Source organism: Salarias fasciatus, chromosome 6, assembly GCF_902148845.1.
Source record: "Salarias fasciatus chromosome 6, fSalaFa1.1, whole genome shotgun sequence".
NCBI classification, from domain to species: domain Eukaryota; kingdom Metazoa; phylum Chordata; class Actinopteri; order Blenniiformes; family Blenniidae; genus Salarias; species Salarias fasciatus.
In genome coordinates this window covers 21,152,331-21,175,845 of record NC_043750.1, presented here as the reverse complement: position 1 = coordinate 21,175,845, position 23,515 = coordinate 21,152,331, and the positions used below count along the sequence as shown (strand labels likewise).

Genomic DNA, 23,515 nt, shown 5'->3' with positions numbered 1-23,515 from the left:
CTTTGTCTCTTTTTGGGAGTGAGGAAAGAAAGAGTTCTTTAGTTTTGATGTGAAAATGTTATTTGTTGTCTGGTTAATAAATTGAGTAATGAAGACATTTATTTGTACATACACGCTTAAAACTAGAGTGGTAAGATTTAGCCGTTGGGTGCAGTCCAAAATTAACCTTTGACCTTACCACTTTTGTTAATGAGAGCGTTTTTTTTTTTCTTTTTCCGGTGACTGCTTCAGTAGCGTTAACAGTTAAACGTCTGCGTGTACACTGACATTTTAAATGGTAAGTGCGTGATTATTGCCTGTTCTCAGTATCATACATTTGGTGGTTGAGATCAAACTCGTATTGCCTCTGGTTATCTCTTTGCAATGTTCATGAATATACCATTGGGTCTATTGAACTGAGTAGTTTTCCTTCTGTAGAGCTTTCAGTAACTGGTAACATGAACTTGTGGTCTTTCTGGATGAGGCTGAAATGAAAACCTTTTTTTTTTTTTTTTTTGCTTGCGATTGCTTTTGTGCATCCCTGTCAAGTGACATAATGGTGTTAAAGTTTACATTTGGAGGTGTGTATAAATTTGCAGGCTTGTAAACATTTCGTCTTTATCAATTTAGTTGAATATCTTAGCATAAAAATGTTTTATATCATGGAGCTTTTATTGTATGTGTTGGAGTTTAAATTAAACTAGAGAGATCCCTAAATTCTTCAGCGCCTTTACTGAAATGTTGAGCTATCCCATAGTGCAAGAAAAACTGAAAAAAAAAAAAAAAACTGACGTCTTTGCGACTGGCTTTGAGCTATTATTGTACTTCTAAAAAGGAATAGAGGATGCAGTGACACCACACAATCCTTGTGTTCATTGTTTGATTTCTGGCTGCAGGACCTCTCTTTCTGATACCTCACACACTTCTCTTCAAATACAATAATGACCATAATGGTTATTGTTTAACCAAACTTTTGCTTGTTGGTTTTTTTTCAACCATGTGTGTTTTTGACTCACAGTTGAATTTTTTTTCAGTACATTGTAATAATCAACTGTTCTTCATAATTTTTTCCCTCTAATTTCTTGGCATAGTTTGAAAATTTCACAAGACTGTATTTTCTGGTTATCAGTTTTCCGTATCAGCATGATTAGAATCATATTATGCTGCCCATTCTTGGTTTCCCTAATGGTTTCCACAGTATTTTTCTGAGTCTTTTTCTCTATTTAACCTGGGTGTGACCCCATATTCATTCTAGTCTGCCAGTCTGTCTGTGTCCGTCTCATTACCACTCCTGAGTCTGACCCCACTCTGTCCCAAAGGGGCTGCGTTCTAGAGACGCCCTTCAGAGCACAGCTAAGGAAGAGGAAGCCCCCAATGTAAACACGACATGCTTTGAATTGATTTGGGACAACAAGTGCCTGAACAGCGTTAGAGGGCTCTCAGGAAAGCCCCTCAACCCCTGAGGTAATACAATATCAGTGTACTAGAACATATAAAAGGAACATGTCATTTATAGGTTTCTGGTGGATAGATTACTTCAAACTAAAAAACTAAAGAATAAGAGAGTTCATGTTTGTTTTGCAGGCGAGAACTGACCCAAGGCCATCATTAATTAAAAAACTCAGGTAGCCACTCATTGAAATCTAAATCGAGAGTCAAGTCTAAAATTAAATTATGCTTCCTGATTGTGCTGCATATAAACTAACCATTTGAAATTCAATCAAATCAAACCTTTATAATTTTCACAGATAGTTTATCTTTCTGAAAAATTTGCCTTTAGAAAGTAACACCTGAATTATGCCACCTGAGTCCTTAGCTTTAAAGTCAGTATCAGTATCTGTTTGTTTGGTGTTCATAAAGAAGTTTCTCAAGTCCTGTAGTGTTTAAAGGTGGTATGTGTTGATTTCACAGAGGTTGTGAGCAAATATTGGCTAATGCCATGAAGCCTTCTGGTATGTTTGAAAGTCCCACACTGGATGCTGAACCTGGCCTAATCCCATAGCTGAGCTGCCAGTGTGCCACCTTACCTGTACACATTTTGCCACTCCTGACCCGCAGCTTCAGCTGTGAGACTGTAGTTATGCCAGAGCTCCAGGTAGACCCACCAGGAGAGTCTCTATCTTCATTTTTTTTTTGTGCCCAGGAGAGGCACCAGTTATGGCGAGAGGAGTGAGAGAAAAATGCCGGGAGCTGTCAGAAGACAGACTGAGCCCAGCTGCTGGCTCATTTACCCTCCCAAGCCTCCCCTCCCTCAATTTTCCCCTTTGGCTTCCTCTTTTTTTTTTTTTTTTCCAAGAATGTGTGTTTCAGTGCTATCGCGCATGAGAGTATCCACTGCCACACGTGCACACATGCCAACACACGCACTGTATCTCACTCTTTTTCTGTGTTGTCCCTTTCCCCGTCAGGCGAACAAAGACCCGCTGTTTCTGACTGGGGTGACCTTCCCATCAGAGTATCCTGCTAGCCCTGACACAGTAGTCAAGCTGACTGTGTATGATGCAAAGGACAAGAGCCAGGAATCAGTAAGTAAACTGCTATTTGCGTTCTCTTTGTATGTTGCATATTTGCATATTGGAAAATCCAGTCAGGGAGTCAGAGATAATGACGACGTTCAAAGACTGTTTTGAAACAGTCGTCTTTCAAGTACTGCTTATGCAGTGCTGCAGTTTTAAGCTTAAACAGGGGTGAACATAAAAAGCTTGGAGAAAATCCACTTCAGAATCTCATTATGTTTAAATTCATCCTACAGATTTGGAGGTACAAAGTTGTCTGTTGAATCACATCACTGAGTTGTGACACTATCTTAGTAATCATTAATCGTGAGTCGGCTTCAGACCAGGACCTTGTCTTGGGTTTGGAAGGATGAGGGTGTGTGGCCTTCGATGTGCATCTGAGCATGGCAGCCCATCCTTTGGTGATGATCCTTTGGGAAAACCAGCCGGCACATCAGTGGGAATTGACAAGAGAGCCAGACATAGAATTTGAATGGGCTGCGCCCTCTGATTTCGACATTTAAAACAGACTCCATAACAGACTCCTCACTGTATGCTCTTCAAGGGAGGGGTGGGGGTGTATGCTTGATCTCAATCAAGCACCCCACTCAACTTCGATGGCCGAGATCTTAATTTGGCCTAACTCGCGATGAAACATTTATGAGCTTTATGATGAGTTAAGACTCTATTATAGCCACGGTTAATGTTTGCAAATGTGTCACATTAAGTCATCTGATTTTGCTCTGGCACAAAGCCAGATGTAGCAAAAACCCAGTGTAATTTATGACTGGTGAGAGTCAGCTTTTAGTGCAGTTTTCCATATTCTAATTCACACAATCAACTCGCAACACGTGTACTATGGTTACAATACTTTATTGGATCCTGGATGAGGTGAAACCTGGAGCCAAACCTATCCATCCACCAGTACATCTTCTTTACCAAGTTATCCAACCCATGCACTCGCAGTACGAACATGCAACACCACACACAAAAGTAATAAAGCCCAGAATTTAACCTGGAACCTTGACCCTGTGAGGAAAGTACTAACCGCTACATGGCTTCACATACCGAGCTATTTCATTTATCAGTAGTTTCTTTTGTGCTCTGGGCTACTTTGTTTTCCTGTGTGTACGCAGGAGCACATGGAGGCCATAATTTATCCCTGCCCTGCGTATGTCAAACACTAACTGATTTTCATTTGCCATTTCGTATTTGATCTTACGACCGAAACTAAACAAATAAGTGAACGGACGTACTTGTGCACTTTTCAAAACTCTCAATTGGTAACTAATTTGTTTTTGAAATTGTCTCAGATATAAGAAGCAGCCTGCGGATGCATCCCAAGCTCCAATAAACATTTCAGTTCATGTTTAACTCGAAGGGGAATTGCATTTTCTCTAGATAGTCGAAATTATGTTTTCAGGTCTGTAAATGGGATTATGGAGAACCATGCATGAACCCAGATTTTAGCTTTCAGCACAGCATTTGTAGCATGTAATCGTGGTCATGTAAGAATATTTCTATCTCATTGTACAGTGGAAAATGTTCAAGGTTATGGAGGCGTACCTGACTGCACAGGTGCAGACAAACATACACTGTGAAGATGGAGCCAGAAGACTGTCCATTTATCGATGCAACCTCTGTGGCAATAACATGTACTGTATATAATACATCCACATGACCAGCCAAGCAGTGTACTGTGAAAATTTGTCTCATTCACTCATACATGAACTGAATTTGTGTCTCGGCGAATATGGAACTTGATAAACCGCCGAAGAATGCCACAGCTTGGTCATGCAGACCACCAGCTCCTGGTTGTCCTGTCACACGGGCTGTATCCAGAGTAGTGAAGGTGGCATGCTGCTCCTCAGAGCATACGCCAGCCGACCTCTACGGCAGCTGCTCGACAGTATTTAGAACCGAACTACGGTTTGTCAGCGCCGAGGGGGGTACCAGAAGATTAAGACAAGAGTAAAGGAAAACACTGAAGGTCTTCAAATTAATCATTGGAACAACCCGGATACTCAGCTCTGCTGCTCATTCCACACATGGGAAATTTGAATAAACACATTGATTTCTCACAAGCACATGTGACTAAAAACTCCACCAAACATAAATTTCCAGAGCTGCTGTGTGTATTGAAACATTGGACCTATACATCAATATTTTTTTTTTTTTTTCGTGATGTACAGAACATTTCCTGGGTTTTTGTCTAACAGAACCCATTTGTCTTTTCGTAAGGTCGTTTGCCTCTGAATTCAGCCCTGAAACACAATCCCAGATGCAATGTGCTTGAAATGGGAGCACAATAGTTTATTCTAAGGTGTGTATTGAATATTCATGTTGAACAACACCCATGTGAGTGCAGCACTCTGTAAGCTCTCCACTCATTCCCCTCCCCTCTCCTCAGAGGATTTGTGGTGTTGTTTAGTTTGTTGCCACCAGAGGTTTTTCTTCAGCTCTTGGCCAAGGAAGCTGATGTTTGGATATGAAGATTCTTAGTAAAATATTTACACCTGGATTGACGTTTATAAGAAGAGATGTGTTAAAAACCTGAAAACTCATCATTGGTTGCTGGCCAAGGATACTTTGATGTGTAGACATTGGAATAAATATTTGATTTTATTAGCAGCTCTAGAATTTTTTTTTTTCTAAGTTCTTTTCACACTGTCCTTCACTTTCTCTGTGTGAGTGATATTTCTCAATAGCAGCTGTCACTCTGTCAAGAGTATCACTGATACTGAACGCAACATTTCACTCAAGCTTGGCGGTCACAGTTTAAGGCCCCATAGGACAGCTCCTGTCCCAGCACTGAATTCTTTTATTGCCTTCAATCATCTCTTCTTCTGCAGTGTCACAAAAATACCTCAGAACTCGCTCTGAACATTAAGTATTATGTGACCACTTGAAACTGACTGCAACACGTGAAGACCTTTCTTTCCTCTTTTTCTTTTCTTTTTTGTAGTACCAGTGCTCTTATGCTGCGGTTGGCTTTTAGATTTCTGGCTCCGCTTGGCTGAGCACAACGTGCTTGTCTGGGTCTCATTAGAGAGTTTTAAGTGACACAGGCATGACCCTGAACATGAGCTGGCACAATGCGTCAGCCCCCAGTTGCTTAAGTGGCAGATCGAGAATCAGTCAGTCGAGACTCAAGTCATTTACTATTGCTTTTTTGTTAGCACGAGCAACCACGGGGGCAGCGTGCTTTGTATTTGTGTGTGAGCTTCAGAAATCAGCTGTCAAGAGTTTTACATATCACTTTCAGCATTGGTAGCAGATGTTGTGCCACAAGCTGATTCGTCTCGGTAGAAAGCAGCGGAGCACACATGGCAGAAGCTGAACATACACAGACAAAAAAAAAAAAAGAGGTTATTTGCCTTTTTCTGTGATACCCCATGTCACCTATTACCATATCTACCATAAGAGTTTTGAAGTGGAAATAAGAATGTTGAAACTGAAACAGTGAGGGGGAGGAAACTGGCGGAGCGAGGTTTATAGATGACTGCTTTAACATTCGAAGAGGACCAAAGGATTTCATAGGAGGATGAGTTCCCTTGCCTTGGGCTTCCAATTTAGATATTCCAAGATGACACCGGCTACATGGTCATGAATATTTGAAGACACACACACACAGAGCAGGGAGAACGATAAGTGAGGGAGTGGAGGTGTGAGGCGGAGTACGACCAGGTTGGATATCTCTCAGGTGTAAGTGATCCCACCCTGTAGCCCAGTTGTCAAAGGATGACAGACTAGGCTTAGTTTGTCTCTGATGTCTCACCTGCGACTCCACATTGAATGGCTCACAGGGACTATAAATCCTCTTACAGCTCATGTTCTTACCATTGTATCAAGAAATGTCCTTTGTGGCAGAGAGGACTTTGACTCTACAGGGATAGTTTGATTTAAAGCAGTTCTATCAGTGGGCCAGTTAAATATTTATGCAAAATGACTCATAATGACTCAAAAATGAGACAAAACCACCACTGACAGCCATGTCACAGAGCAGAAAATGGTAATAGCATTTTTAATACAGGATTTATCCTTTTTATTTTATAACTTATAGTTTCAAATCCTCTTTTACCTTCATTGATTTTAAAGGTCTGTGCAAGGTTTATCAGAGAGCTACTGAATTGAGAGCCCTGAGTTAAAAGCATACAAATATGATTATTTGTATGTGGTGGGTGCTTCACATTTGTGCACACCTATCTCTGAAGAGGCTGCAAGACAGACTGCTAATGACAGACCTGTGGTTTGTTGTCAGTGCAAATCTATTACGGGGCCTTCTTGTGGTATAAAGTGATAGGACAGCTGCCTCTGGAAGAGCACTTCTGTCTAATCACCGCCTAATTTATCCTGCCTTTGCTCCCTGCAATCTGGGTTGAATGTGTAATGCGGTTTTCAGTTTGCAGTGCTGTAACTGACCGCAGTGGGGATTTTAGATTTCTGTGATTTGTGTGTCATCGAGTGACACACAAAAGACCTCATTTCACTGTAACTGAAAAATGAAGCATGTCTGGACATTTTCATAAAGTGTCCATAAAATGTATTCAATCAAATAAAACACAAGCAGTGTTATTCTTTTTTTTTTTTTTTTTTTTTTTTTTTTTTATTGAGCAACTGGGAGGGATAATTCTTCCTGTGGCTGCCATACGGAGACCATTTAAAAAAACACACACACACACACACACACACACACACAGACTTGCTCTAGCAAGATCTGTCTGACTCCGTCGTAGCTACATGCAAGTCCAGTTTCACTAACAGTCATACAGAGAGAGGAAGTAGGGTAGAAGTTGTATGAGAGGGGTTTCCGGGCAAAAGGAGGTAATACTGTATTTCTTTAAATTCAAATTTATGTATGTAGTGCCAAATACTACACAGTCAATTCAAGACAGTTTCACAGGGAAAAACCCAACAATTCCACATGAGCAAGCAGAAGTGGTGGTGGACAGGAAGGACTCCTTGTTAACAGGAAGACAACTCTGCATAGACGGACTCAGAGGTGGGAGCGTTCTGCTGTTCCAGTTGGGCTGAGGGGACGGAAAGAGTGAGAAAGATAAGACAGACAGTTTGTGGGGGCATGGGCTCATGTAGGGGACAGGAATTGAAACTGGTTTGGTATGGGGGGCGTTCTTGTTTTATTGTATTAAGGAGGAATAGTAAAGAGTTAAAATTTTGTGATTTTTTTTTAATATGTAGATGGCATTACGAAGCACTTCTAATTCAGTTACATGCCATTTCATCTCATGTTTTTTTCTTCCAACTTGATATTTACAATTGTTCATTATACCAGGGAGCTATCGTCCTGAGTTGTTGCTTTTATTCTCAGTTAGGAAATTGAATCAAGTGTAGAGTGAAATGAGGCTGCTGCACCATCTACAACAAAATCCCCTTAAGTGCGGCTAATGATAAAGCAACTACTTTCCACTGGATCCACGGATGGAATTGAGGTAAATATTGATCAGATTTTTTCATTGAATTTGGTCACAGCATTGTCTGACAATTCCCACATCGTAAACCTGATATTAACATAATCTATAGCATGCTTGAATTACTTGTAATCCTTTTAAAAAGTACCTAAAAATAGGATTGATGCACAAAGATCATATATACGCTGTTTGTTTGATTACAATGGCACTTGTCAAAAGCAAGGGGAGAATGCATTCTTAAACTTGATTTATTGGAAGTCAGAACAACAGGCAAGTGAAAGCTTCTGTGAGAGATTGACCTCTTGTTTCAAAGATTAGGTTTAGGATCCTGGCTCAGATGTGTATTTGCTGAGCTGCATCAGATACTAAACAATGACTGTTTGCAAGTAAACTGTAGCACACGCTACTGATCATGCATTTTTCATGTCTGTGTCGCATGAAGCTGACAGCTGAAAAATCACACTCAGCTGAGCTTAACATAGGTCTGCAGGGATTGAACAAAGCTTTTGGGAAGAAGAAAAATTGCGATTGGTGGTATCACAAAATACATGCGCAAAAGTGTGAAGAGTAACATTTTGTCTTCAGGATGACTCAGTTTGGACACAGCAGCAAGTCTTATTTGGTATTCCTGGTACACAGTGATTAGTACCTTTTAAAAGTGTCCTTTGAAGCTACAACACAGACATGAATACACAAGTCTCACTGACGCGGGCAAGTCAAGGTGTGGTCTGAAAATCTTATTGCAGCAGACAAAAAAGGAAAGGTGGCAAAAGACAAAGGACAACACATTCACTGTACTGTCCGACCACACCCGACACTGAGCGCAACTGAGGAATGGAGGAAGAGGAGGTACCCTGGTGTGTTAAGACGTTTTCCTTTTACAACATCAGTTTATTGAACATTATCCTGAGAATGAATTACATCGAGATGCATATGGAAAGAGGTCAGCCTGCTAAGCCAGTATGATACTGTACAATGTGGATGTTTCTTTGACACATATGCCATCTTCCTAAACATACCCAGGAATAAGTACAGCCATCTCTGAAGACATTTTTTTAGTTGCATGAGATGGACCTTTGCAATAACTTTCTTTTGATGCAAATTGTCGACAGACTTCTTTTGCAAACTGCGATTTCAGCCAACATAGTGGTTTATTATCTGCTACGGTGTGCATTGTGAATTTCATTACATAGACTACATGGTGTTACTTTCCAGAGAATCAGAGGTGACAACCACTATGATATATTCACAAGAATAACGAAGTTCTGCTGTTCATCATCTGCCTACACTCGTGCTTTCGGGAAGTGAATAAAGGGAACCAAAACTATGAGTATGATTTATGTGTGTACAAAAAAGCTTAGTACAGATTTGGACGGTCCAGCGGTTTACTTTGTAGGGAGTCTGTAAATTTTTGTTTTTGGTGCTTTTTCATCTGCTGTTGTTGCCATAGTGTATGGCTGTGTGGCTCACTGATGCTGCTCTGCTGAACTATCTCATACTAAGCTGATGGTCAGTGGATGATCTCTGGCTTTGGACTCTGCAAATCCCTCTCACTGTTTGACATCAGATGACAGATTTTCAGTCCTGTTCAGGGATTGTCACCACAATTGTCTGTCTTTTGTCCAAGAATAGCAAAAGCACTGTGGAGAGCTGCCATGATACTGAGTATTTTGAAACCAAATTTAACATTTTAAAACAGACAGCTTTTTGTTCTCAAGGTAAGTATTTAAAACCTAAATTAAAATTAAACTCACGGCAACGAAAGGTGCTACACATTTTAAACTGAAATGGCAGCTGTTGGCAACTTACAAATCCGGTCACACCAGGCTGTGTTGTGTAGCAGATTTTGTTGTTGTGCAGCCCACCTGATTTGAGGATTGTTTGACTGGCAGATATTAGCCACATCTCAGGAGGCAGTTTGAAGAGCCACTGTTCCACGGTGAATTGTCACTCCAATTATGAACTGCTGAAGTATGGAGAATCCCGGCCACAGTTAATCCTGCCCTGTCAATAATCACGATGTGTAAAAGACGGTGACTTGACATATTTTTGGCATAGCTACTTGCTTTTAGCTGGATGAGTGTCAATGTGGTGGGAATTTTCTGTAAGTGCAAGTGTTTACTGCCAGAAAAAGAGGATGGGGGAGAGAAATGGAGGCAGGAGGGGAAAGAGAGCACCGAGAGACAGCTAGTGGACACACACACACACACACACACACACACACACACACACACACACACACACGGAAACCCACTTTTACAAGAAGCAATCTCAGAGATATCCAAGAAAGGTCTTGGTAGTGATTGGGTGGACAGCTCAGCAGTGATAACCTACGAGAGTAACAGTCCTCAGATAAGGACTGTCTCTTGTCTGATGGCCACTTTGCTTCCCTCACCATCATTGTGGCAATGTCAGGCAATGTCACAAGTGCTAGAAAGTACTGCCGTTCGGGTCTGCTATACTAAAATTAGTTAAACTCGAACCCTCACTTTCTCTTATGGTCATCTGTTTGCTGGCTGTCATTCATAGCAAGACATTTTAGACACTGTAGTGTCGACATTGACAGCCTCTCAGTTTCCCTGAATAATTTTCCTGAATTTTAGAACTAGCTCTACTTCTGTAACAGACCCATGCCAAAGTCCAACTAGAGGTGTATCAGGGCAGCCTCTTAAGATGTCATTGCTGTAATCTATACGCAACCGGTTTTCCTTCCTTATTAAAGTTAGGTTCACTTCTTATCCATATAATTAGTTTAAAGGTGCATCTCCTAAAATATTTTGCTCTTATAGCAAAACAAAATATTCTTCCCGATCACCCCATAAGATCAATTTTTTTTTTTTTCATTTAATTTTTTCATTTTTCATTTGAGTGCCAATAATGAAAGCACGCTCCTTTTTAAATGGCGTTTCACTTGTGCTCTGACTATTCGACACAATGAAGCTGCTCACTACAACCTTTTTAAATGAACTGCACTTTTGTCACGCTTCACTGACTTAATGGACAAGCACCCTTCAATCGGTGCCTTATTTGCCTATCCACACACTGACGGTTTGTGTTTAGAAAACATACATGTCAGGCTTGACAGCTGGGGCCAGCAAATGTGTCACTGTACTGGCTAATGGAGACGGAACCACCAGCCCTGTGATTAATGGACATCATGCCTGTCACCGTCAGAGTACTCCAGTCAGCCATAACATTACCACCACTGACAGATGAGGTGAATAACACTGATTTCTTTGTCGAGCAAGTCATGTATAGAAGTGGGTGAAATGGGCTTGTGTGCAAGTTTTGCATAAGTGAAACATGAACTGGATTCTGATTTTGAGATGACTCAGTTGTTCCAGGTCTGCAGTGGTTAGGGATGGGTACCTTTCACATCTGAATCGATACGATACCGATACTCGGTACCTGCGAATCGATACCAGTATTTTTTGGTACCTGTTTTCGATACTTTTTTTTTTTTTTTGGGGGGGGGGAAATATGCATTTGGTAATTAAAGTTATTTTGTATATTTAAAAAAATAGTCAAAACTTTGGAATTTTCAACATTTATGCTTCAATAACATCAACTGAAATAACTCCAATATAGAACTTGAGAAAAATGTGTGTGGGGATAAAGTAAAAAGTTTAAATAAATAACAATAATAAATAACATAATAAAAATAGACTCAAAATAAATAGCTGTCTGAAATGTTTCACATTAGCAGCACCAGGCACCTCTACAGTAAACAAACACTCAAAGGTATGGACTCTATGCACAACTTCAGGAGGCTCCTTGTTTCCTGTCTTTCATGATAGGATGAGCTGATTAATGCAGGTGTGTCTGGCCTCTGGAACAGCTTCAGACACACCTGCATTAATCAGCTCATCCTATCATGAAAGACAGGAAACAAGGAGCCCCCTGAAGTTCAGTGCATGCGCAGAGCATTGTTTAGGAAGTGACATGCAGCGGGAGCGACCATCGCAGAAGCAGAAGTGGCTTGTCCCTCCCGCGAACAACTCCGAACAGGGGCGGGGTGGCCATCGGGAGGTTTCCCGAACGGCCGGTGTGTCCCCCCCCCCCCTCCCGCCTGCTCTCACGGCCCGTGTGCGTGTCCGCTCTCCCGGTATATTATATATTTGCTCCCGATCTGCGAGTCAAAACACTCCGAAGATTTTGGACCCACGTAACCGCGTCCTCCGCTCTTGCCGATGTATAATGTCAAGGTGCGTTCAGGGTCAAAAAAAAAAAAAAAAAAAAAGGTGCGTTCAGGTACCGAAATGTGGTACCGACGGATTTCCCGTGAATCGATACTCGGTACTTCAGCGGGAATTCGGTCGGTACCAAAAAATTACCGAAATTCGGTACCCATCCCTAGCAGTGGTTAGTGTTCATCTGAAGTGGTCCATGTAAAAACAAAAGATAAATCGGATTTGACTGGTCACCTATCTATGATTCACATGCATTTTCCTTTGCTTTGTTTAAAAAAACCAATAAAACAAACAAAAAGCCAAAGTGTCAAAATACAAAGTGTGTTAAAATGCATTGCATATTGAGCTTCACCAGTGCCACATAGCTGTCAGTGTGTCCATGCTAGTCGTATCTGAGTGGCGCACAGCTAATAGTTTGATTTATCAGCTAGTTTCACCGGTGCAACAAGAGTTTAGAGTCTGCAACTGACGCTACGAGGTGATATTAGTTCACTGACGTAATGATGGAATATCTGGTTCAGTGTAATCGACTGGGTGGTCTGGGATCGCTTTACTGTGTCTACTTACAACACTATGCAATGGCTTATTGCGTCAGTTAATGACTCACAACTCTGAGAACCACACAATTACTTCTGGTAAGTGAGTTGGCGTTTCTTAACAAATTAAATAAAAGTTTATTTTTAACGTGTGTCGGAGCTTGGAAAACAGTCTAGTTACATTCAACAGAGAAGTAGGCACTGTGCATGCAACATGTGCATGAAAGAGAGCGTCAGTCTTTTATCTGGAGGCTCCAGGTACTTTTCTAAGATGAATCTTCTTGACGGTTCAACACCTGCAGGTGTCAGTGATATTTTTCATGAGTGGAGCTATTCTTTCAATGTCACCACTGAGTCAGTTCTGCAGTTTGCTGTGAACTTTGGTACGAGTGGACTATCTATAGATGAACACAAAAAACACTTCCTGTTCTTGCAGACACTTCAGTAGATATGGCAAAATGATTTTAAGTATACTGGTATAGATAATTAAACACAGTTAAATAACTGAGTAATTTCCAGTAATAGTCTACTTGTTGTAACCACCAGATTTAAGTGGCTCATTTAAAACACTGCTGCTTTGAATTGCCCCTCAATCTCTTGCTTATATGTCATAAATGTTAAGACCCAGCCACAGGGACAGGAAACAAGTTAAGAAAGGAGAGAATGGCAAGGCGTTTCTCTTTAAATGTCCTGCAGATTCACGCTGTTGAGTTCAGGAATCAAACCAGTGACCTTTCTTAAGCCTAAAGCCACATCAACAGAGAAAACAGCGGCTTCAGTGGTTTGTGTGTCTACATGGGGCAAAACTCAGTGACAAGGTGGAGGTCATGGGTCTTTTGAAAGGGCCTACATTTACAACATTTACAAACATTTACTAGCTTTTATTAAATAAAGCAGAAGAAAACTTAAAAGAACAAAATGTACTTTTGTATATAGTTGCTTAGCATGAGTAGCAAAACTCTTCACGCAGATTAAAAAAAAGTTAGACAACTTTTCCTTCAGACAATAGGGGAAACAAAATGCTAAAAGGAGGTCTGAGTTCATACAATGTAACAAAAGAAGGAACTCTGTAAGCTTCAGGTTAGAAGTAAATCAAAACATGCAAAGCACAAAATGTTTTCTTCAGTCCTTGTGGCATGGTGCTTGATAGTTTCTGTATCAGAAGCCAGTAAAATGTATAAAGGTCAGCAGCTCCAAGCTGTAATGTGTAGTAACTAAGTGCTGAAGTTTCAATGATTTTGCTGTAATTAGAAGTTTCGCTTTAGACAGACCTTGTCCGAAAGACCCTTAGGAGAGGAACTCTGTTCATCTCTGTCCTCTTAACTAATACATCTCATATCCAGGAAAGCAACAAAATATGCACATGACCTTTCACAGTGGTTTTCTGGAAAACTTTCAACTTCCTCTCACACATCGTAGACACACACACACTTGGGTTTAAAGTCCAAACTAAATGTTGGAAAAATAGTTGATTCCACACCTTTCCTGCAAAATGTTTTGAAATAGGTGTGTTTTAAGTGAACTGACTTTTCGGTTGTCGCTTGTCCCGCGTTTGTGTTACACCTCTGTGCTAGTTCCAGTTAATCGAGCAGGCACTGCAGAGCAGACACCCCTTGAGCTGCAGCTGCATCCCCATTGGATGTGGAATTACCAAAAGCCCCGGAGTGCAGGATGAGTCATTGGATATTTGATGTAAAATACTTGAAAAATGTTTTTTCGTCGTCGTTGACATAAATGACCGAGCCCTCAGACACTAGATCCAAACTGGGCATAATTTCCATTTCATGGTGTCTTTAAGTTGTCCAGTACTCATCAGACATTTGATGTGTTTTTGAAAATCCTCCATGGTTAAATTCTCTGTATTTTAGAATAAGCTTTCAAGAGTACGGTATATCTGTGCTATGGCAAGAAGAGTCACTTATTTTCAGAGAACCAAGCCTTCGACTTTCTTTTTAACACTGCTCCCATTACTGGTAACAATGGCCTCCATGTTTTATCGTCCATCACAAGCAAAAGTGGAAGCATAAAGCATCAAGAAGAAAGAGGAGATGAAACACCCCTGGCTCTTCTTTCATAACGAAACCTTTCACCGTGGCAAAAACATACCACCTTTTGTTGAAGTGCATTAGCTACATTAAAGCACCTGCCAAATGCTGCTTATGGGTTAATCGAGGCAGTAACCTAGAAAATGTATGGTTTGCATCAGAGGGGTGAAGTCAGTCTTGTTTGTAGACGGTGTGCAAATCAACCTCATCATTAAAAGACACTGTGGCAGCTTTTACTGTTATAGATTCAGAATGTATACTTCGTGGCGCTCCTCCAAAGCCAGAATGAGATTTGCCTTTCATAAGACATAAATTTGACATAGTAATAAATTATAGCGCCTCTTCGCTGTGAAGTACTGCAAGAATAGGGCGTGATTCCCCAGCTTTGAAAGCACCCCTCCCTCCATTAAAAGAGAAAATCCTGTTTCCTTTAGCGCACTTTGTAAAAGTATTGCAGCTAAACGGATAACAATTTAAGTGGAATTAATGGTCCCGGATGCTGGAGCATGGAAAGATTAAACACACCAAGCATTTTTATTGACAAGTGAGCACTCACTCTGCCATGTCAGGTTAACTCTACATATGTCTCACATGGCGTCTGAAAAGCCCGATGGACAGGCTTTTAGCAGTGAAACATGTCACACTGGAGTGATGTGATAGAAAACATTTCATTCTCCTTCCAAAGCCGGAGCCTCTGAGGGGCTTTAATGGTTTCACATTCATTGGCTGACAATACTTCAAACTCCTGTTTACTGTATTTAGAAACAATTACTTTGTTTTCCCACATTGCTCTCCCTCTGATGTGTTGAAAGTCACATTATTAAAGTGAGCCAATGTGCCAATTAATATTTACAATTACTACAAATTGAAGTGAGCTCTCAGGTTTTGTTGCCGGTGTGCACGCAGTCACTCGTGAAAGTAGTTGTTGGAATAGTGCACGCTCATTAAAAGCAACCAACTAAATCTAAGCGGCGAGGCTAATTACTTATAAAAACTGCTGAGCAGATGTCTGCTGTCATTGCCATGAGGAGACGCCCTGTCTTTTAGGGCAAAGCCGCAAGTTAACGTGAGTGAAGTCCGCCAACAAATGGTTTATTGTTGATTAGCAAGTATTAACAGAAAGTCTTCTGGAGACAGAGAATGACAATAAAATGAACTTTTTCTTTTTTATCGTTCAAAGGCCCAAGTTTTATAACACTGGAGAAAAAAAAAAATCCCAGTTTGACACTGTGGTGTAGTGGTTAACACTCTTGGCTCACAGCAGAGTTCAAGTCCAGACTTGAGGCCTTTCTGTGAGGAGTTTGCACCTCCCTGTGCGGATATAATAATAATAATAATAGCGCTTTTCTGGACACTCAAAGACACTTTACATTGCATTATTCTTTCACTCCATACTGGGTGGTGATAAGCTACTATTGTAGCCACAGCTGCCCTGGGGCAGACTGACGGAAGCGAGACTGCCAATCTGCGCCATTGGCCCCTCCGACCACCACCAACCATTCACTCTCACAACTTTCATACTAGGCAAAGTGGGTGAAGTGTCTTGCCCAAGGACACAACGACACAACGTTTTACGCCCTCGGGAGCGGGGATCAAACCACCAACCTTCCGGTTATAAGACTACCCGCTCTACCAACTGAGCTACTGTCGCCCCAGTATGAGGAGATGCTGTGGTTTTAACCCACATTCTGAAAATAGTCATTCAAGGCTAATTGCTGACTGATTGCTTGTTAGTGTGACTGTGAGTGTTTGTCTGCCTCTTTATGTTTGCTCTGTCGTTGGACTGGTGACCTGTCCAGGGCTGCATCCTGCCTTCACTCATAATCTGCTGGGTTTTTATTTCTTTACCAATGGATGGACTCAATTTGGCCAATCAGATGAACCCATTAATTAGCATCGATCTGGTGGCTGATATGCATACTTCAGGATGTGTCTGTTTGTTGGAATTAAGGTCCAAGCTACATTAACCTTGCCGGCGGTATTTGTTCTCACACACCACCAGAATCCATCTTGTACCGCTCGCGCCTATATGCTCGGGATCAGACTTTTTTCGGTCGGACCAGTCACGCGCCGTTTAGGGCGGGACATGAAGCTTTGACGGAAGCAGGGAGTGACGGACTGCAAATAATATTAGCATGGCTAGTGAAAACAATGGAAATCCCGACAGCGATTAAATCTGTTTTGAATTAATCTTCTATTGCGTCTTTGAAAAACGATCAGCAAGAGGTTTTTTCTTTGCAGTGATTGGCTGAAACTAAACATGGTTAGGTGGGTGTACTGTGTCCTTCCGTCCAATGAACGCAAAGAGTTCTACAGCAAGTCCCTCCTTCCCCGGACGGATTTGCCGAGTGAAATCCCAGATTGACGTGAAGCAATTCGTTGCTGCACATGTCAATATGGCTTTTGCCAGGTTAAGCTACATCATTGAACTGCTCCCTTTATCTCCCACGTTTGTTTAAAGTGAACTTTTGTGTCACGCAACTCCGACAGAACCTGGCCCTCAACATGAAATAGTGCTGTGGCATCTGTGTCTGAAATCTTACATTTACAGAGTCAATATCACACAGTGCCTTCCTGAATGATAAAATGAAACGCAATGGCATAGATATGCTATGCAGTGATAGCAGTGAGCTAATATAGCTTGCAGTAGTTTAACAACATGCAGATGATTTGTTTTGCATATGTATGGGTTCTCTCTAGTGCAGTACGTGTGATATCTCAAGAATTTGCAAAGTCATGCAGTTATTTTTTTCTTTCTTTCTTTTTTTTTTTTTTTTTACTGGCCTAAATTTGCAAAATAGAGTCTACAGATGTAGACCAAAAAAAAGTACCAGTCACGAGTGAGTGTTGTAGCTACATCAGTCCTTGGTGAAGGCTTGCATGTGATGCATGTTAACTCTTTTCTACAAATGAAAGCTTCCAGTTTGAATCATGGCTTTGAAATATAATTTGAAATAAGTGTTTTCTTCACAATCCATCTCTGTTCCTCAAACTATAGGTTGAATGTTTTGTGATTTCAGCTGACTTATCAGAAACACTAAAGATAAACAAAATAGACAATCACCAGAAGGCACCTTTCTGAACCGAATTGACATCCAAAGTGACACGAGCTAAGCGAATTAGATGCTTGTGCTGCTTCATGTTATTTTACAATGCCGAAAAAAAAAAGGATTTTTCTGATGTAATCTCAGGCAAGAAAGTATTCATACAGGAAATAATGTGAAACTAGGAGCTCCATAAGTACATAAATGTAGGTAGAAGATAAAACATGATGTGTAGTATACCTTCCTGTACTACGCTCTACCGAAAATAGTGCTCAGTATTTTCTTTCTGAAGGTAGCAGGCATGCATATGAATGTTATAATGTAAATTAACTTATCAAGCTGAAGTACTGAGCAACCACTCGATCCTAAAGTGCACTTTTCCTGGAAACCTTCTTGTCATAACCTCACACAAACCTCTCTCCCAGTATAATCCTACTCCAATCTCCTCAAGGTGGGATTTGTCCGGATCAGTTTCATAATGCATTATTCATATGAGAATTTAATCAAATATCTCCTTCACCAATCAGCCCAACCCATGGCTCCCGTAACCCTTTCTCGCCTTTTCTACCCATTTTATCTGTGATTGTTAGTGTCACCTGCAATAACAGATTATCAACCAAATAAATTACTGGGTCACAGGTGAATTAGACGCTTGGCTGACTGTAATCTTTCTATCCTCTTCAAAAGTAGCTTATTGTAAGTTGCAGTTTTTCCCGTCTCGCTTCCCTAGTTTTTTTTTTTCTTTCTTTTTTATTGATGAGAGGAGGGAGGGACCAAAAAGTGCTTGAGAAAATCCCCTCCTGTTTTCCATCCCGTGGGTCTCTGCAGTGTAATGACTTCCTTTGAGAAAGACACTGGTGGAAAGTGCTGATGCCTTGTGTGCATGTGCGTGTGCACACGTGTGTTTCAGCAGCTTTTTCCATAGCTAACCGAGCCGCTGATGGGCTTGCCAGCCTGGCCAGGCTCTGGTACAGCGTGTGAGTGAGCCTCTTTGTAATCGTATCTGTGGGCGTCGACGCGCCGTGTAATCTCGCTGTGTGGGTACAATTAAAAACCACAGTTGATTGTAAAGTTAAGACACATGGAATATCGCATTTTATGACAGCGCCTCATCACTCTCCCTGCCGGTCTGTGCTCTGTTGTCTGTAAATCGAAGGATACATCACCTCTCATTACAGCTGTGTGCCTTTTGGGCTTATTGGCAGAAATAAAGACATTCCACTTTTTTTTTTTTTTTTTTTACTTTGACTCCTTTTCTTTCCCTGAAGGACCGAATAAGTGAATGTGGGGCAGAATGCTTTTTGTTTCTGTTTGTTCTGATGGAATTATAAGATAATCAGAAACCAGCCAATGTTGTTTTTCCTGTGCTCAGCCAAAGAGGGTGGGGAAACATTTAAAACCTCTGAGGCTTTTTCCCCTCCCCAGGAAATACACATACAAATATATTTGTTTTGATCTTATCTGTCTCTTTTTCCCTCTTTTTTTTTCTTCGTAATTTCATACGCTATTCTTGAGTGTTCACAACAAAAGACACACCTTCTGAATCTCTTCATCTGCTATCTCAGAGCCACCAAGGACAAATTCCACTTTCACATAAGCGATATATTTAGTTCAAAAGGTTCCTTTGTTCATGTTGTTTCACATCAGCTGGTAAATATGTCATTTAACCAGCTAATATGGCGGCACTATGCTGAGAAGCAAAAATAGCTGACGGCTCTCGCACTTCTCTTTCACCACTCTTTCCTGCGCTGTGTTCTTTACTAAGTCAAGGTGATGCTTGACATCTGATATTGCAAAGAGGGGCCAGCATGGTTTGTTGTGAAACTCCTGTTCGATAAGTGTAAGTGAGTTGCGAGAGCTTTTAAGTTTCAATTTGCAGCTCACCTCTGGCAGTATGAGTTGCACATGCATGCATTCACACACACACAAACACTTTCATTTGACACTAAGCAGCGCATTACTTTTTTATTCATCTGTTGCCACCTTTGTAGCTGTTCAAAGACGGAAATAACATGCAACTTTAGAGAACTTAAAAAACAGAAGTACCTACAAAGCTGTCATTATATTATCATAACCGGAGAATGATGTGAAAGCCGTACCCATCTATTAGAAAAATATTGCGGGCAGAATTGTCCACCCACACAAAGCTTTGACCTCATTTGCTCCAAGATGAAATAACGCTGCAGCAAAAAACGCACAGAAGTGTTTGAGTCTGGCTCACAGAGTGATGAATGTTGCAGGATGCAGCGACCGGGTTGTAGCCTTGGGTAGAACTTGTGCTGTTCCGACACGTATGTTCAGCGAGGATGTACTGAAGACTGGATTTGACTGTAGTGGGGTGAAGCCATTGAGGAGCAGACTCTCTAGATCTTATGTCACATCAATCTTTGTCTTTCTGCCTGTCTAGGCTGTTAACCACCTCTGGGCTGCACCATTGATCTCAGTAATTGTCTCCCACTCTTCAAAGGGAGCTAAGAGTTGGTTTGATCCGAGCTGTTTACTTTCACAGCCCCTATAGCCCTGTTTTCTGAAGAAGAGAGCTATCAACCACTTCAGGCATGAGGTAGCATATTATAGCATCGTTATTGGTGCTTGTGCATGTGTGTGAAGAAGACAACCCAGCCAGAGAGACCCAGTGTAGCCTGTAGCCTCAGGGCAGGTTGGCAACCTCTTACTGTTACATAAGTGTAAGAAATCACAATGACTTGTTATCTACCCGCAGGTATGTATGGTCAACAGCTAAAGTCCATGCTTCTTCCTCCATTCTGCACAAAAGTGCGGCCCTTGTTCAGTCAGAAAGGAAAGTTTCATATTAATGCCACAGCCAACATAGCAGCAAACAGGATGTTGAGGCCAGGAACTAGTTGTGGGTGTTAAAAAGATAAAGTATCCTCTCTGCACTTCTTGTCAACTTTCAGTCCTTTCGCTGTATTCGTTGGTCTGAGCTTGCGCCGCAGAAGGGGGAAGTCAAAACCACAGCCTCCCATCAGCTCAAGCTGATAGCAGCCCGTCCTGCACTAAGAAGCTGATGCTAAACACTTTCATATTCTAACTGCACGGCTCTATGGATTTGTCTACATGTGCTGACAGAGACAGAAAAAAGTCTAGTAAAATGCAACTCTGTCACAACAGCTTCTAGTTTGCTGTGCTGTAATTTCAGTGTTGTAGTCAAGTCAATAGTGGGGGATTCAGAAGAGGCGGTACAGTCTTTGGAACTGCTACCAAGTCATGTTTACAGACTGTGAGTGAAGGGAGCCTTGATTTTTATCACCTAGTCTGCAGTGGGGTTAGCTATTAAAGTTTATGGAGCAAAGCTGAGCGTGTTGGGGGAGGCATTGGTGGTGTGCTTCTAGTGTACGAAGGCCAGGCTGCAGCTGCCACAATGTGATTTTGTTCGCAGCTTTCGCTTTGAAGATAAATAAACATGAGGCCGAGTATCTGTTTTTCTATTTAGTGGTTCTCGTGAGTGTTTTTAACATTCTCGGGACCACGTGGACGACTCGCAGGACTTTTGTCAGGGAACTCAGACAAGTTAGTTGGCTGAACACCAAAGCAGAAGTCCAAAGAAGTGAGCAAAATGTTTGAGCAGAAGGAAGGAAATGAGAAAAACTCACCAAGCAGTAGGAGGGGATTCTTGTTTGGGGGCATGCATTGACAAGCTGAAGAATGTGTGCGAGAGCAACTTTTCAGCTGTTTTGCTGGTTGCGTTTTGACTCCGATGTGACAAAGATCCACAAATCTCGAGGAGCCCTCGACTGTTTGGTGAGGAAGAGGGATAATAACTCGTCTGCTGTTGTGCAGCGTTTATTAAACATGGCACTATAGATCTCGGCACACTTACAGTGAATGCAAACGTTCCTGAAAGGAGATTCCCCTGGAGGAAACCGCTGTCTCTCAGCAGTCGGCATTCAGTGAGTATTTACCTTTATAGCTGAAAACGCAAAGCTGCCGTCAAGTGTTTATGAAGACTTTGAATCAGGTGTGACAACATCTTCTTGGATTCTTATTTTCAGCAAAAGAAGATTCTACCTTCGAATGTTTTGAGGACCAAGAAATGTTGCACCACAATGCTTGATTTTTTAACATATTTATCACACTGATGCAAGACTTGATTTATTTTTCCCTGCATCCGGACAAGTTTTTGAATCATGCGTGATTGTGGTGGAATCGTCTGCGGTAGCGCACATAAATTGTGATATTATCTAATTGAAATCACGATTTACAGCCCTAGAAAATGTTCGGTTCGTGTGGGGGAAAAAAAATGCCTAGCCCACACAACAACTTCTTATTCAGTGCAGCACTATCAAATAGAAGATTCTAGGTTTAGACAGTGACCAGTTTGTGTCACCGTGAGTTGTTTCTAACACAGGAGTTGAATTTAAAGAGCCAATCCTTTTAGACGTTACTTAACTGTAGTGCTGTAACTTATAACGTCACTCACAGATTAAGATATTGATCATGTTCGTGATTATAATGCACTGTAATGTTTTTTTTTGTTGTTGACTTTGCTTCACAGATGAGTGTAAGAATGATTTTTTTTTTTTCCAAGTCCTGTCTTGGTAATTTACATGTCTGACTGAAAAGATAGATAAGAATTATCACTGAATTATTAGAGCACAGTAGGGAAGTTGTGGAAAGCCATGCCAATTAGGAGCTCACTTCCACAATTTTACACTCAGTAAGAAGATTAAAGTTTCGCTTTCTTTTATCAAAGCCAGACCCAGAAGGCATTACTCTGTCCTGTTTCAGCTTTGTTTTCACAACACAGTTGTGTTTTACAGTAGGTGCACATGGTGCCTTTGATAATGTTGAATTTTTCAATTTATTTTTTTTATGAGTCAGAAACAGAACAAATGATTAAAAAGGCATATACAAAGTTGTAAAGTACACATCAAATATTTTCTTTTTTTTAAGACTGTCAGTGCTTCTTCTTATGTATGGCATACCGGATTGGAGAGTATATTCCTCTATTCAAGCAAAATGTGAAGAAGTCTTTGTATCACAGGGATTGTTGCATCAACACTTGAGCAGAACTTGTCATGTCACCCTCATCAACACACCAATGTTAATACATGTGTACACTACTTTCAGTGATCCATATGAGCCACAGTTGGTAACAAGCTAGATCATGAATGTTTAGAATTGGTTTAAGAAGCGTCCCATCTTGCCCCAGGTTATCTGAAATAACCACACCTCCAAATCACGAGCTGTGGAGACTCCTAATCCAACTGGAGAGGAGCGAGCACAGAGTGAGCCCCATCGGTTTCATGACTAACCGGTTCCAACTAACTCTTAGTCTTATTGATATAGAAAAGGCCACCAGACATTTCAACTTCCTCCATTATCAGTGTTTTCAAAAAGCCACTTATGTTTGCCCTGTATCTATTTTGCACTAAGGCTAAGCGTTTAAATTATCACATTACCTGATGTCCCTCTTGCTTTGTGTGACAGTGCAGACAGTTTTAACTTAATAATAAAATAGACTTCAATTACAGACTTTTTTCATGGCCTCAGCTGTCTTAAAGCATTAGTCATATTCACGCATTCCCACACACGCACTTATCTACCATCAGGAGCAAACTAGGGTTCAGATCTTGCCTGAGGACACTTGGGTAGAGATCGGGATCGGAGAACAATCAGTTTTACCACCTGACCTGCAGCTGGCCCTCAGGCAACAACGGAGGGGGAAATTTCTTCCGCACTTGAAGGGCCCTGAAACATGTTTAAGGGCTAACTGATTCAAAATACATCACTTTGGAAACATTTTATGCAGGTATGCAGTTTAAACAGAGCTACT

General features: G+C 41.2%; 1 protein-coding gene across 2 annotated transcripts in view; it reads left to right on the top strand.

The window, feature by feature from the left end:
- Positions 1-23,515, top strand: part of inpp4b (inositol polyphosphate-4-phosphatase type II B) — a 161,030-nt gene that overhangs the window by 28,061 nt on the left and 109,454 nt on the right. For both annotated transcript variants that reach the window (XM_030093257.1, XM_030093256.1), the window contains exon 4: positions 2,388-2,504. In XM_030093257.1, the coding sequence (XP_029949117.1) occupies positions 2,388-2,504 (117 nt within the window). The remainder of the gene's footprint in view (positions 1-2,387; positions 2,505-23,515) is intronic.